The following is a 15,022-nucleotide window of genomic DNA, read 5'->3' on the forward strand; positions in this document are numbered from 1 at the left end:
GACTTCTTCTCCAGAACCACTGGGCCAATTTCAACCTAACTTGGCCAAAAGCATCCTTGGGTGAAGGACTTTCAAGTTTGTTCAAATGAAGGGCCATGTCCCTTTCAAAGGGGAGATAATCACAAAAATGCAAAAATAGGGTGGGGTCATTTAAAAATCTTCTTCTCAAGAACCACTGGGCCAGAAGAGCTGAAATTTACCTGAAAGCTTCCTGACATATTGCAGATTCAAGTTTGTTCAAATCATGGCCCCCGGTGGTAGGATGGGGCCACAAGGGGGGATCAAAGTTTTACATACAAATATATAGGGAAAAACTTTAAAAATCTTCTTCTCAAGAACCACTAAGCCAGAAAAGCTGAGATTTACATGAAAGCTTCCTGACATAATGCAGATTCAAGTTTGTTCAAATCATGGGCGCCTGGGGTTGAATGGGGCCACAATAGGGGATTAAAGTTTTACATACAAATATATAGGAAAAATCTTTAAAAATCTTCTTCTCAAGAACCACTAAGCCAGAAAAGCTGATTTTTACATGAAAACTTTCTGACATAGTGCAGATTCAAGTTTGTTCAAATCATGGCCCCCGGGGATAAGATGGGGCCCCAAGGGGTGGATCAAAGTTTTACACACAAATATATAGGGAAAAACTTTAAAAATCTTCTTCTCAAGAACCACTAAGCCAGAAAAGCTGAGATTTACATGAAAGCTTCCTGACATAATGCAGATTCAAGTTTGTTCAAATCATGGCCCCCGGGGGTTGGATGGGGCCACAAGGGGGGATCAAAGTTTTACATACAAATATATAGGAAAAATCTTTAAAAATCTTCTTCTCAAGAACCACTAAGCGAGAAAAGCTGAGATTTACATGAAAGCTTCCTGACATAATGCAGATTCAAGTTTGTTCAAATCATGGGCACCTGGGGTTGGATGGGGCCACAATAGGGGATCAAAGTTTTACATACAAATATATAGGAAAAATCTTTAAAAATCTTCTTCCCAGAACCACTAAGCGAGAAAAGCTGAGATTTATATGAAAGCTTTCTGATATAGTGCAGATTCAGGTTTGTTAAAATCATGGCCCCCTGGGGTAGGATGGGGCCACAATAGGGGATCAAAGTTTTACATACAAATATATAGGGAAAATCTTTAAAAATCTTCTTCTCAAGAACCATTGGGCCAAAGAAGTTCACATTTACATGAAAGCTTTCTGACATAGTGTAGATTCAAGTTTGCAAAAACCATGGCCTCCGGGAGTAGGTTTGGGGCCATAATAGGGACTATGGTTTTACATGCAAATAGATATGGAAAATCTTCTGATATGGACCAAGGTGACTCAGGTGAGTGATGTGGCCCATGGGCCTCTTGTTCAGGGAGTTACGCCCCCTTTGAACTTTAAATTTCGAGCCCATCTCTCCTATTCTTGTCAGCACAACTCCTCTGAAGCCGCTCAACAAAATTTTGTGAAACTTAGTAGTTTATAAGGACACACTGTGTAGATGTGCATATTCCCAGGAAATTCTGATTCAATAATTTTTCTGGGAGTTATGCCCCATTTTAACATAGAATTTCAAGTCTGTCTGTCCTAGTCTTGCAGTAATGCATAACATTACCATTCATTATGTGAGGCATTGTCAAGCAATGTTGGAGCGTGGGGTATGTGAGCTTGCTCACCTCTGCTTTCTTTCATCATCACATTTCAACTTACATTCCTCACATTTCAGCTTATATTCTTCACATCCCAGCTTATATTCCTCACATCCCAGGTTATATTCCTCACATCCCAGCTTATATTCCTCACATCCCAGCTTATATTCTTTACATCTCAGCTTGTATTCTTCACATCTCACACATATCAGCTTCTATTCCTCACATCTCACATATATCAGCTTATATTCCTCACATCTCACATATATCAGCTTATAGTCCTCACATCTCAGCTTGTATTCTTCACATCTCACACATATCAGCTTCTATTCCTCACATCTCACATATATCAGCTCATATTCTTCACATCTCAGATCATGGAATTGCTGACTTGGGATTGAACCAAGCCTAAATCCTTTCACACCAAAACATTTTTGCTCTTGTGAAGAAATAATCTTGTGTAAAGTTTGAGTAAATCCAAATTTAACAGCCTACCAAAACAATCAAACAACTCATTATTGGCTAATTATTTTTAGTCCCCCTGTGGTGACCCCCACCAGTACCGGTAAGGACAACAAGGGACAGCCGGACACCCCTCCCCAGGAGTACGTCATTCTGTTGGTAGACTCCATGTTGATGCACATGCCTCTGGAGGCTCTAGAATTCCTACAGGTGGAGAATATCACATCGATGAGTAGAGACTTCTCTCTGTCTCTGTTTCATCATAGGTTCTACAAGGATGAAGCAACAGGTGAGGCTCAGCTCAGAAAATAGGGGGATGGATCAAAAATAGGGGGTGGGGCAGATCAAGAAAAGGTTCAAGGGTGGGTTTATGGGCTCTTAGTCGGTTTTCATTTATTTGAACATCCTTTATTGTACGTTTACAATGAGACTGGACGCAAGTTTTTAAAACTTGAAATTTTCTCCCCCTGTTCATTCATCATTGTCAAATTCAAAGTACTTAATGAAAGATTTCAAATATTAACATGGATTTTCTTAAATTTTGTGTTCATGTTTGCTTCAGTGACCTCTACTTTGCGTTGTTGTAAATTTATTTTTAAAAAATAAGCTTAGATTTTCGTGCTCCAACACATGTTTCTTAATTTTGTTTTATTTAATTTTTAAAGACACGACTAATGGTAGGTAAACCTGTAAACAGTCCTGTATTATTCTTGTATGGGTTTATTATGTAGTATGGTAGCACATGTATCTGTTGATAATAACTTGTCTGTAACACCAGTTATTTTAACGATTCCAATTAATGTCTACCTGATTCTGTAGATTCTCAGTTACAAGGATCTCGTAAACATAAAGCGACTGGTAATGTGGGCCATCATTTTTCTCTGTAGCTTATTAGATTTCATAGCTATTTTACAATAACATTGTAGATAATGTATGTCAAGAAATCTGTCTCGCCCACTGAGGGGTGAAAATCGGGTGGCTAGTAAAACTAGTGAAAGAAAAAATACAAGTAATTGTTGGCTAAAAAAAAGTTTATTAATGTACATTTCATGTTTTCTGTCATATAAAAAAATCACCATCATCGAGACTTAATTGAATTTAGAGGGGGGGGGGGGGGGGGGGGGGGGGGGGGGGGGGCATCATAGATATGTGTGTAGCTGTATAGGTTTTGAAGACATGAAGTGAGAAAAGTCCTATTTCTAATTTACACGGGGACATTTGAACATACACATTTGAAAAAAAAAATTATTTTTTGATTTTGGTGTTTAATACCAGCAAATTAATTAAGACATAAATTTGACTTTTGGAAATACATGAGGGTATGAACTGCAACACTTCATGCCAGCATACTTCATAAAGCGTTATTCAATACAACCTCAAAAGGCTTAAATTTTTCTCTCTTCAACGGTGTGACTGTACAGTTATATCCATACTCTCTTCATTCTCAAATGTAATCCTCTGGAGTTTTTTATACAATACATGTGTATATATATCGGAGTGGATCTATGTATATTCAGCTTTTGTTGTGCTTTATATTGATCTGTCATTGGATGCTTGGATTTTCAGAGAGTAAAACGCCGACTAACTCCTCTCGTGCTGGAAAAATATTGGAGTCAGGTAGCCTAAGTCCCTTGCACAGTAGACTCCAAATTCTAGGCTGCTTCTTTCTTTTTTTCTTAACCATACAACTAGTTTTCACCACAATAAGATGTTGAGGTGGGAAAATGTATGTAAAGTTATAGATTATCATTATAAAGTTAAATGAATTGAAAATCATCAAACTTCTTTAATCTATTTTGCATGGTTGTGTTGACGAATTTGAGGAAATATACACCAGTGCTATGGTCTTATATTGGATTACTTGATTGGAATCCACCAGTATTTCAAACAGCCTTATTTGAACATTCTCTTGCATGATCAACTTTTAATTCATAGTGCATTCCATACTTCTCTCATTAGAATAGTTACGTTTTCAAAAATGTTCACAATTATCAAAGATATGCTTGATTAGCATTGTTCAAAGTAGCTATAGCACATGTTCACAGTTTCCTTTTTAGTTATAATGAATTTTTCTACCCCTGCAAACAAAATTTGGGGGGGTATAAAGGAATTACCATGTCCGTCTTACTGTCTGTTGTGCTGTCTGTCCTGCTGTCTGTACAGATCATAACTTTGTGACACAGAAACAATAGAAGCACACAAACTAAGGTTGCTTATGACCAGAATGTGTGTCATGACCTTCAACCATTGTCATCCAGCCAAAGACAAGGTCACTGGTTTAAAAATTTGAATGTTCTTTTTTGGTCATTAGTTTACAGTAGAAAGACATTAAAATAAAACTTCATACTTAGCACAAGTTTGCTTATGTTCAGATGGTTTGTCAAACCCAGATCAAGCCCTTCAAAAGTGAGAATTTTTTATTGGGACCATGTCTTTGTACTGAGATATATTAGAAGACAATCTGTACATACTTTGCAGAAAGGTTGCTTAAGAACAGAGGATACCCAAACACTTTTTGTTAACTATTTGTAAATGTTTTAATATTTCTAAAACTCAGATTTACCATAAAGTTTTCCTTTGAAACTACATTTATTTTTGCTTTATTCACAATTCTTGAAAATTAAATGAAAAAACATTACCCAAAAATTGAAATCCTTTAAAAAAATATCTTATCATCGGTGTATTTTATGTATTCATGACTGGTTTACATTTTTTTTTATCAAATAATAGAAAATCCCACATAGAAATAGTAAAATGCAACCTCATCCAAAATTTTGGGTATCCTATATCACATTGAAACAGATGTCTCCATCAAGATCATTTAAAGTCGGTCAAGGTCACTGAAAGTAAATATTTATCTATGGACTGGTATGTAATCATTTAAAGTCAGTCAAGGTCACAGAAATTAGATATTTATCTATAGTCTGGTATGTAATCATTTAAAGTAAGTCAAGGTCACAGAAATTACATATTTATCTTTAGTCTAGTATGTAATCATTTAAAGTCAGTCAAGGTCACAGAAATTAGATATTTATCTATAGTCTGGTATGCAATCATTTAAAGTCAGTCAAGGTCACAGAAATTAAATATTTATCTATAGACTGGTATGTAATCATTTAAAGTCAGTCAAGGTCACAGAAATTACATATTTATCTATAGTCTGGTATGTAATCATTTAAAGTTGGTCAAGGTCACAGAAAATACATATTTATCTTTAGTCTAGTATGTAATCATTTAAAGTCAGTCAAGGTCACAGAAATTACATATTATCTATAGTCTGGTATGCTATCATTTAACGTCAGTCAAGGTCCCAGAAATTACATATTTATTTGTTTGGTATGTAGTCATTTAAAGTCAGTCAAAGTTACAGAAATTAGATATTTATCGATAGTTTGGTATGTAATCATTCAAAGTTGGTCAAGGTCCCAGAAATTACATATTTATCTATAGTTTGGTATGTAATCATTTAAAGTTGGTCAAGGTCATAGAAATTACATATTCATCTGTAGTTTGGTGTGTAATTTTATACTGCTGGGATTGTCAAGTAGCAGTCAGATATACTGTGGCCCTCGTTTTGATGAGCACAGGGCGTGTTAGTCTCATTACGACATTTCTAGTCTTTATTTGAGAAGTCTGTGATGTAGTATTTTAAACATCTGATGAATCCAAAGTGCAGCACATTTTAATGAATATATGTTGTCTTTATTGTAGTACTGTGAAATGTTGTCTTTAGCGTAGTCATGAAATGTTTTCTTTAGCTTAGTCATGAAATGTTGTCTTTAGCGTAGTCATGAAATGTTTTCTTTAGTGTAGTCATGAAATGTTGTCTTTAGCGTAGTCATGAAATGTTGTCTTTAGCGTAGTCATGAAATGTTGTCTTTTGTGTAGTCATGAAATGTCTTTAGCGTAGTCATGAAATGTTGTCTTTAGCGTAGTCATGAAATGTTGTCTTTAGCGTAGTCATGAAATGTTGTCTTTACTGTAGCATTATCTATAGTACAGAAATAAATGTGCATAGTGTAGTAATGAATGTTGTTTGTAGTGCAGAAATGCATTGTAGTTCAGGAATTAAATGTCAGAGGTGTGTTAATTTCATATGGTACATGTAATAGTTTTCAGTTCTGTAGATTCTGCTGTTTGTAATTAATGAAAAAATGTTTTATCATTAAGGGAAAAAATATTCGATAATTACTGTATGCTTATTTTTGTGAAATACAGTACAATACATTCAAATTGAATTTGTTTCAGACACAAATTTTAAAAAATCATTGAGATCTTGAGATGCATACTAATCTTTCAGAACAACAAAATGAGGAGAAGAAGAAGCAGAAAGCCAAGAACCAAGACAACCCACTGTCCAGAATCCCGGGGCTCAGGGACGCCAGCAAGAAGCAGGCCAAGATCGTACGTATTAACGCCAGACACTGAAAGAAAGACCATGAAAACTAATCCACGTGAAAACCAAAAATAATGGTACATTCTTCTTTACAGATTCCGCTACACAGAGACCTACATCCTTGGCACCACACCGTGGACACTATGAACTTCAGATGTATCCTTTGTTTGTTTGGCAATATTTTACAGCCTAAATCTGTTGCTGTTTTTATTTTTCCTGGGAACACTTTAATAACCAGGCAGTCCATAGAAAATCTGGCAATAATTACAGCTTAAATGTTTTCGCAGGGGACACTTTAATAAATAACCATGTACCTCTCTGTCCCTCTTCTTTCCCTCTCCCTCTCTCTTTCTCTGTATGTCTCTCTTTTTCTGTCTGTCTGTCTTGTCTGTCTGTCTTTTTCTTTCTCTGTCTCCTCTCTCTCTCTGTCGGTCTCCTCTCTCTCTCTGTCTGTCTCCTCTCTCTTTCTCTCTCTCTCTCTCTCCCTCTCTCTCTCTCTCTCTCTCTCTCTCTCTCTCTCTCTCCTACAGCTGTATGTTTATAATGTGACACAGTCATGTTACTTTATCAGAATACATTGTTACTTTAACATGAATACAGACATCGTGGACTCACATCTGGACTGTGCAGAGACCGGTCAGTACTTCTGATAGAGGAAATCATATTGATCAGATTAGTGTTCTTTTTTAACTGTGAAATCGGTAGACATTTTTAGATGGGTGTCTAATGTTCATTGTTCCCACAAATTCAAAACCTCCACAAACAGCAGGAGGAAGGAACTACCACTAAGGGAGGATACTCATCTACCACAGAGTCAAACCCCACAATTATATTTTTTCTATAACCACTAAGACTCTGAATTACACATTTACCTAGCAAAACTTGTCTTTCTGACACTCGGACACTACCTTTTTTTTTTTAAATAATGAAATACATACAGTTTGTTGAATGGTGATTTTGGTAAATATCATTGCTATTAAAGTGGGACAGCAATGTTATTGACAGCTTAATATTTTTCATTTACCCGAGGAAAACTGGTATATCTGATAGTGAGACGGACAATATAACTCTCTATTGTGTGGGTACTGCTGACTGATTAATTTGGTAACATAATTAAGCATTGCCAACTTTGCCAGCAATGTTGCCGGCATTACAACACAAATTAATGGATATCATCTAAGTTAGTGGTACAACTTTAAAACTTTAGTAGATGAATTTTCTCTGTTGCAGAGCTGAACAAACCAATTGAAATATTCAATAAGCTGATGGAGGATTATGAGCAACAGTTCACTCCACGTTGGCTGGGAGTACCAGGAGACGACCACACACCAAGGTTTGTCTCACCAATAGAAAAAGCTGCTCTCCTAATGTCAGGTTTTCATGTTTGTCTCGCCGAGAGAAAAAGTTACTCTTGTGATGTCAAGTTTTCTTGTTGCATATATGCATTTGAAATTTGGTACCATAATGTATACACAAGCTGAATCTGTTTTTAATTCACTTTATTTTCTGTAGTGGAGATAGATACTATAGAGTCTGACGTATTTAATTCCACAGTCATAATTTTGTGGATTATCATTTTTGGTTTGGTCTGCTGAGTTGCATATGCCTTAAATGAAATTAGCTTACATAACTCTAAATCCACTGTAGTTTACTGCAGACTTAGCAGAAATAAGTGCCATGTGTTAAAAGGTACGTTTACAATATTTGAAATGTCACTGTTATGTTAATAACAATGTTTTCATACTTTGCCTTTCAGTGTTGGGGAGTGGGAGATTTACCTAACAGACAACAGTTCATTTATCTTCTATGGAATGGAAAAATTCATCAACTACATTCCTCCCTCTAAACTGTCAGCATTAAACATCCCAGGTAAAGTAAAAAATGCTGTGTTCCTGCATTTCATATCAATGATATATCTGTTGCATATTGTGAGGGTTCCTGCCCCTTTTTCTTTTCAGACTGCTCTATAATTTACTTATATTGTGATGACCCTGCCCCTTTTTATACCCCCCGAACGAAGTTCAGGGGGGTATAAAGGAATCACTCTGTCTGTCTCTCCGTCTGTCTGTCTGTGCAGATTCGTGTCTGGGCCATAACTTCTTTGTTCTTTGACATAGGCATACCATATTTGACACATGAGTGTATCACCATGAGACGATTTGTCATGTACCTTCAGGACCTCCATATGACCTTGACCTCAAGGTCAAAATTAAAGGTTTTTACAATGGATTCGTGTCAGGGCCATGACTTCTTTGTTCTTTGACATAGGCATACCATATTTGACACATGAGTGTATCACCATGAGATGATGTGTCGGGTACCTTCATGACTTCTATATGACCTTGAACTTTGACCTCAAGGTCAAAATTGATTATAGGGTTTTGACATAGTCATACCATAAGACATAGGTGTCTCACCATGAGACTATGTGTCATGTACATTCATGACCTCTTTATGACCTTGACCTTTGATCTCAAGGTCAAAATTATAGGGTTATGCCATGGATTTGTGTTCGGACTATATCTTCTATTTTCTTCTACAAAGGCATACCATATTTTTACACTCAGGAAAGAGGTAATTTATACCTATTAACAACACCCTTTGGGAGATAGGGGTAAGCGGGGGGTATTCTTAGTGAGCATTGCTCACAGTACCTCTTGTTTCAGACTGCTCTATAATTTACTTATATTGTGATGACCCCACCCCTTTTCTTTTCAGACTGCTCTATAATTTACTTATATTGTGATGACCCAACCCCTTTTCTTTTCAGACTGCTCTATAATTTACTTGCTGGACTTGGCTGAAACAAGCAAGAGTTTCACAAGGCAATCCAAACTGGATGTTAGAAAAAGGTTTGTATTTTTTTCCTCCCCTTTATCGTGAGAATGAGCCTTATATTAACTTCAATATATTTCCTGTTATACAGTACTTTGAACGATATTTTTGCAAATGTAATTTTTTTAAATTTTTTATTTTTGTTTTGTTTGGAATTCACAAACATCCATAATACTTTCTACATAAAGAATAATATTTTGTATGGGGGTGATTCTGTCTATCTTCCCATATTGCAAAATTCACATATGAGAGTTCTGTGTTATGTTGTTAGTAATAGTAATTATAATCTATATGTTCAGACATTCTTGTACAGTACACAGCTACAGTAGATTCCTTATTTTATGCGAGTATTTAATATAGCAAAATGACTCGCATATATCAAATCGTGTGAACATGAATGCATGTGTCATGTGTTAAGAGTTCTTACATGTATTTTAGCAAAGAAAATTAAAAGCAAGTAATTTTATTTCACGAGTGATGCCTCACCTGAAATTACGCTATAATTTCCTCACGTATATTTAGGAATCTGCTGTATACGCTAGCTATTTACCGACTTGCATGGATGTTGGAACTAGGGGGGGGGGGGGGTCATTATACCAGAATGTCTGCAGTCAAAAGATTCTCTGTGTGTGATTGAATATAAAGCTAAATATGTAAAATCCTGTTTCATTTCAGTGAAAGTTTTCTGGCCCTAGAAAAACCTGTAGAAACAGCCATGTTGGCCAGTCTGACTGGAGTAAAATGTCTGATGGCCAATCAGTGGCACTGCACACTGGCAGAGAATGCCAACAGACTGAAGGTTTCCATGAAAGGTTAGTTAATGTGATGTCTGTTGTCCCTGGCAACAGACTGAAGGTTTCCATGAGAGGTTAGTTAATGTGATGTCTGTTGTCCCTGGCAACAGACTGAAGGTTTCCACGAGAGGTTAGTTAATGTGATGTCTGTTGTCCTTGGCAACAGACTGAAGGTTTCTAAGAAAGGTTTGTTAATGTGATGTCTGTTGTAGAGCTGTCAATAATGCACAAAGCAGTCGGCAGTAATTTGGCACAATGCCATAACAAACACAATCCGGGTGGGTCTTGAATGCTGAAATACAAGTGTCAGTTTTCTTTGATTTATAATATTTTATAGAAAACTTCTTCAATGCTTGTTTTAAATCCCTTCCAGAATTTTTGACTCCTATATCAACAGTTGTAGGTGAAGCACATGTACCACAAATTTATCTCATGTCATGAAGCATGGTTGTGATACTAGTACATTTATATGTCACCAACCAAAAATCATGTTCTCGTCAGTTCATTTGGTGATGATGTCATTATAAACCTAGTGTGGTTTTGTGGTCATTGTGGGAGACATGACAAGTTACCAGCAATACAAGAAAATTTGCATAGAATGCGTCATGTAATTTCCACAAAAAGCTGATGCCCTAATACCCTGATTATTGACAACAAAACCACACTTCATCTTTGTGGTAATTACTAGAAACTCCCAATTTATGTGAGTACTTACTAGAAACTCCCATTGTTGTGATGGTCTAGAGGTAGAGCGTTCACCCCGCATTCAGAAGGTCAGGGTTCGAATCCTAGGTGTGATAGCTGACCTAAGTTGTTCAAACAGGTAGTAACAGTTCCATCAGGTGCAATCTGATTAAAATCAGCTCCTCGATCCGCTTGGTGACGTCTCCATATGAGTAAAAAATTCTCGAGAGGGACGTTAAACAAGATATGATCAATCAATCAATCCGATTTATGCAAGCATTTGCATGTTTTCCCATCATTAATCTTTGTGTCAAATTACAAGCTAGTATTGCACACCATAGCAACATAATATTGGCGAATTTATGTTTGACACATCTCACAAAATTATGCATAGTTTTTTTCTCATGATTAGGAAGGAATCTGACGTGCATCCTTGCACACAATTCTATTCAGTAAATGATTTTTATTGAAATTGTGCAAATGTTTTTGTTTTGTATTTTGTTTGTATTTTTCTTTAATTATTATTTATTTATATTGCTCTTTTGTTTGGTATAAATCAGTTCACATTTTATGAAAAATGAATGTACTTCAATGAGAGACACTAGCCTGTGGTTGTAACTAACATGATTATTGTTGAGTTCTTATGTCAATGACGCATAAAGAAGGTGGTGGTATAACTTGGCACAATGCCAAACCACAATCTCTGTGTATAGTGATCTTGACTAAGTAGTGAATTTTTTAACTATCTTGTGTTTCATCAATCTCTTCTAGATTTACTGGAGGGAGGCAAAACAACTGGAGAAACTGTTCGTCTGCTTTTTACGCCGAATCAGAGAGAACAGCCTAAAACAGAGGTGGAGGAGAAACCGCCCAGTCCCAATGATCCAGCCAATGAGATGGGAGAGAATCCGGAACAAAACATGGCAGAGAAGGAGTCCGAGGGCTTAAAAGAGCCCCAGCTGGATAGGTCTTGGTACAACATGGTGTGTTACGGTCTACCTAACCTCATAGTGGCACAGATTTAGAAGAAGACCAATGTCCAAATGCAACTAATACGATTTACAAAAAAACATTTCCATCAGAGTAGTCAAAAAACAGAGATGTACAGTGTACGTGTAGAATGTATGTTGTCTGAAAAACACTCTCAAGACTTAATTTTATCTGAACTGACTGTGATAAAATATTCTTTTTACAATATTTGGGTTTTTTTCTATTAAATTTTATTGAAGTGCTCCGTCCAAAATAATTAGTTACTTGCTTTATGTATCTTATGCTGTTATATCATTTCAGGTTAATAAAAATCAGATTTACTCTCAGTCTCCATCTTTTGTTTGGCTTGCTGGATTTGTATTTGTATCAGCTCTGAAAGTTAAGAGCTAGTTTATGATCAGGCCATTCTGTGAGTCCCTTTGAGGTAACTTACTTGCCCTCTGTTTAAGCTTATTATAGTCCAAAAAATCCGACATTTTTCTTGGTATTTTATGATTTTGATATTTACCGTGCCAGGAAAATGTCAGAACCGGCGCCATTACGTAAATTGGAAATTCGTCATCTCCAGCTGGAGGCGGCATTCTCGGGCAGATTTTAATACTTTGGAGTCGAATTCAATGTTAAACTAATAACTAATCAATAAAACAATGCTTTTTGTACTTACTAATATTGATTAATTAGTTTACGTAATGGCGCTGGTTGTGACATTTTCCTGGCACGATAAATATTAAAATCATAAAAAAAAACGTCAGATATTTCGGACTAGGCTTATTATTGATAGGTCACCCGAGTCACTCGGGTGACATATTACCGTTGGTCTTTGACCATCGCCGTGTGTCGTACATTTTAACAATTTTACATTTTTAACTTCTCTTTGAAAACTTCAAGGCCAATTATTACCATTTTTGGTGTGAAGCATCTCTAGAATAAGAGGAAATTTGAAATAAATTGTGAAAGTTATGACCTTACCACCCCCAGGATCTCATATGCTAAAAAAGGTCATATTTTCAAAAATCTTCTTTACTCCCACATATGTGGGAGAAAAACTAAATGCATGGTTAGAATGTTCATGAAATCCTCTTTCAAAATTGTGAAATTCATGGCCCCTGGGTCAGGTTTGAGGCCCTAGGGTAGGGCCAATATGACCATATAGTGAACATGTATAAAATCTTAGAAAATCTTCTCTACTCCCATCTATATTTGAGAAAAACTAAATGCATGTCTATGATGTTCATAAAGCTATATCTACCTAAATTGTGAAATTCATAGTTCCTGGGTCAGGTTTGAATCAATATGGCCATACCACATGCGCTTGTTTCTATAGATAAGTTATGACCTCTGTATACTAATAATTTGTTTCTGTAAATAAGTTATGACCTCTGTATACTAATAATTTGTTTTTGGAAATAAGTTATGACCTCTGTATACTAATTTGTTTCTGTAAATAAGTTATGACATCTGTATACTAATAATTTGTTTTCTGTAAATAAGTTATGACTTCTGTATACTAATAATTTGTTTTCTGTAAATAAGTTATGACCTCTGTATACTAATAATTTGTTTCTGTAAATAAGTCATGACCTCTGTATACTAATAATTATACCCCACTCAACAAGTTGGGGGGGGGGGGGGGTATACTGGAATCGGGTTGTCCGTCCGTCTGTAGATGCAATGGTTTCCGGGCTCTAAAGCATTATCCTTTCCACCTACCGTCACCATATCTTATATATGGACTACCCATGGGATGAAGATGTTCCCTATCGATTTTGGGGTCAAAAGGTCAAGCGCACTGGACATCGAAGTAGCAATATGGTTTCCGGGCTCTAAAGCGTTATCCTTTCCACCTACAGTCACCATATCATACATATGGACTACCCATGGGATGAAGATGTTCCCTATCGATTTTGGGGTCAAAAGGTCAAGTGCACTGGACATCGAAGTAGCAATATGGTTTCCGGGCTCTAAAGCGTTATCCTTTCCACCTACAGTCACCATATCATACATATGGACTACCCATGGGATGAAGATGTTCCCTATCGATTTTGGGGTCAAAGGTCACGTGCACTGGACATCGAAGTAGCAATATGGTTCGGTTTGTCATGCCATTTGTTTTTTACACTCAGAAAAGAGGTAGTTTATACCTATTACCAACACCTTTTGGGAGATTGGGGTAAGCAGGGGGTATTCTTAGTGAGCATTGCTCACAGTACCTCTTGTTTGTTTCTGTAAATAAGTTGTGACCTCTGTATACTAATAATTTGTTTCTGTAAATAAGTTATGACCTCAGTATACTAATGTGTTCTTATTAGTACACAGAGGTCAAAATTTATTTACAGAAACAAGTGCCTGTGGTTGCAGCCCTTGGACAGGGCCTATAAGGCCACACATAATTTTTTATAAAAATCTTATTTTTCATCTCATCTTCTTTCAGCTATGGGAGATAAACTAAATGCATGGTTCTGATGTCCATGATGTCCTCTTCTCAAATTGTGAAATTCACGACTGGCCCATGGGTTGGATTTAGACTTGGGGGAGGGGAGGGGGGATAGGAATTGTATGCATATTTTGAAAAATCATAAACATGGGCACAAAAGATTCTATATTGAAGCTTTTAATGCAAATATGGGCTATGATACTCAGGTGACCATTAAGGCCCGTGGGCCTCTTGTTGAAATATGACATATCTGCTAAGTTCCTTGTTTCAATATGACACATCTGCTCATTAAGTTCCTTGTTTCAATATGACACATCTGCTCATTAAGTTCCTTGTTTCAATATGACACATCTGCCAAGTTCCTTGTTTCAGTATGACACATCTACTAATTTCCTTGTTTCATTATAACACATCTACTAATGCTCTTTATCACAAACTTTTACCGTTAAAGGTCAATGTAGCATTATCTGTTCACTGTAGTTTTTGATAAAAAAAAAATTGTAAATAAATGTACAAATAGTAGGGTTTCAGTAGTGAAACATTGAACATGATGTGGAAGTACAGTGTGTACAACTAAGCAAATAATTGATGTGAAAATACAGGTGTGGTAATGGTAATTTGATGCAAACCTACAATTTTCAAAGTACATTATCGAAGAACTAGCAATTAAAGTTCTACGAGTACACCATGCCTCATTTTATTTCATATTTAAGCCCCTCAACTCCACCAATTCTTTCCTCAGAAGAATTTAAAATTCACCTCACTTTGTTCTTCAACCAGCCT

The 15,022-nt window shown here is 36.3% G+C and overlaps 1 protein-coding gene across 20 annotated transcripts in view; it reads left to right on the top strand.

Moving 5' to 3' along the window:
• The window catches only part of LOC125658259 (cilia- and flagella-associated protein 46-like), a 67,214-nt gene extending 55,088 nt beyond the window's left edge, over positions 1 to 12,126 (top strand). For 13 of the 20 annotated variants that reach the window (XM_056149197.1, XM_056149203.1, XM_056149191.1 and 10 more), the window contains 11 exons: positions 2,181 to 2,395; positions 2,926 to 2,964; positions 3,673 to 3,723; positions 6,407 to 6,510; positions 6,598 to 6,658; positions 7,103 to 7,138; positions 7,733 to 7,835; positions 8,259 to 8,371; positions 9,273 to 9,354; positions 10,013 to 10,149; positions 11,587 to 12,126. In XM_056149197.1, coding sequence (XP_056005172.1) covers positions 2,181 to 2,395; positions 2,926 to 2,964; positions 3,673 to 3,723; positions 6,407 to 6,510; positions 6,598 to 6,658; positions 7,103 to 7,138; positions 7,733 to 7,835; positions 8,259 to 8,371; positions 9,273 to 9,354; positions 10,013 to 10,149; positions 11,587 to 11,840 — 1,195 coding nt within the window. In that variant the 3' untranslated portion in view covers positions 11,841 to 12,126. The other 7 variants (XM_056149199.1, XM_056149208.1, XM_056149206.1 and 4 more) reach the window with 5 other exon arrangements.
• The last annotated feature ends 2,896 nt before the right edge of the window (positions 12,127 to 15,022 follow it).

Source organism: Ostrea edulis, chromosome 9, assembly GCF_947568905.1.
Source record: "Ostrea edulis chromosome 9, xbOstEdul1.1, whole genome shotgun sequence".
NCBI lineage: Eukaryota > Metazoa > Mollusca > Bivalvia > Ostreida > Ostreidae > Ostrea > Ostrea edulis.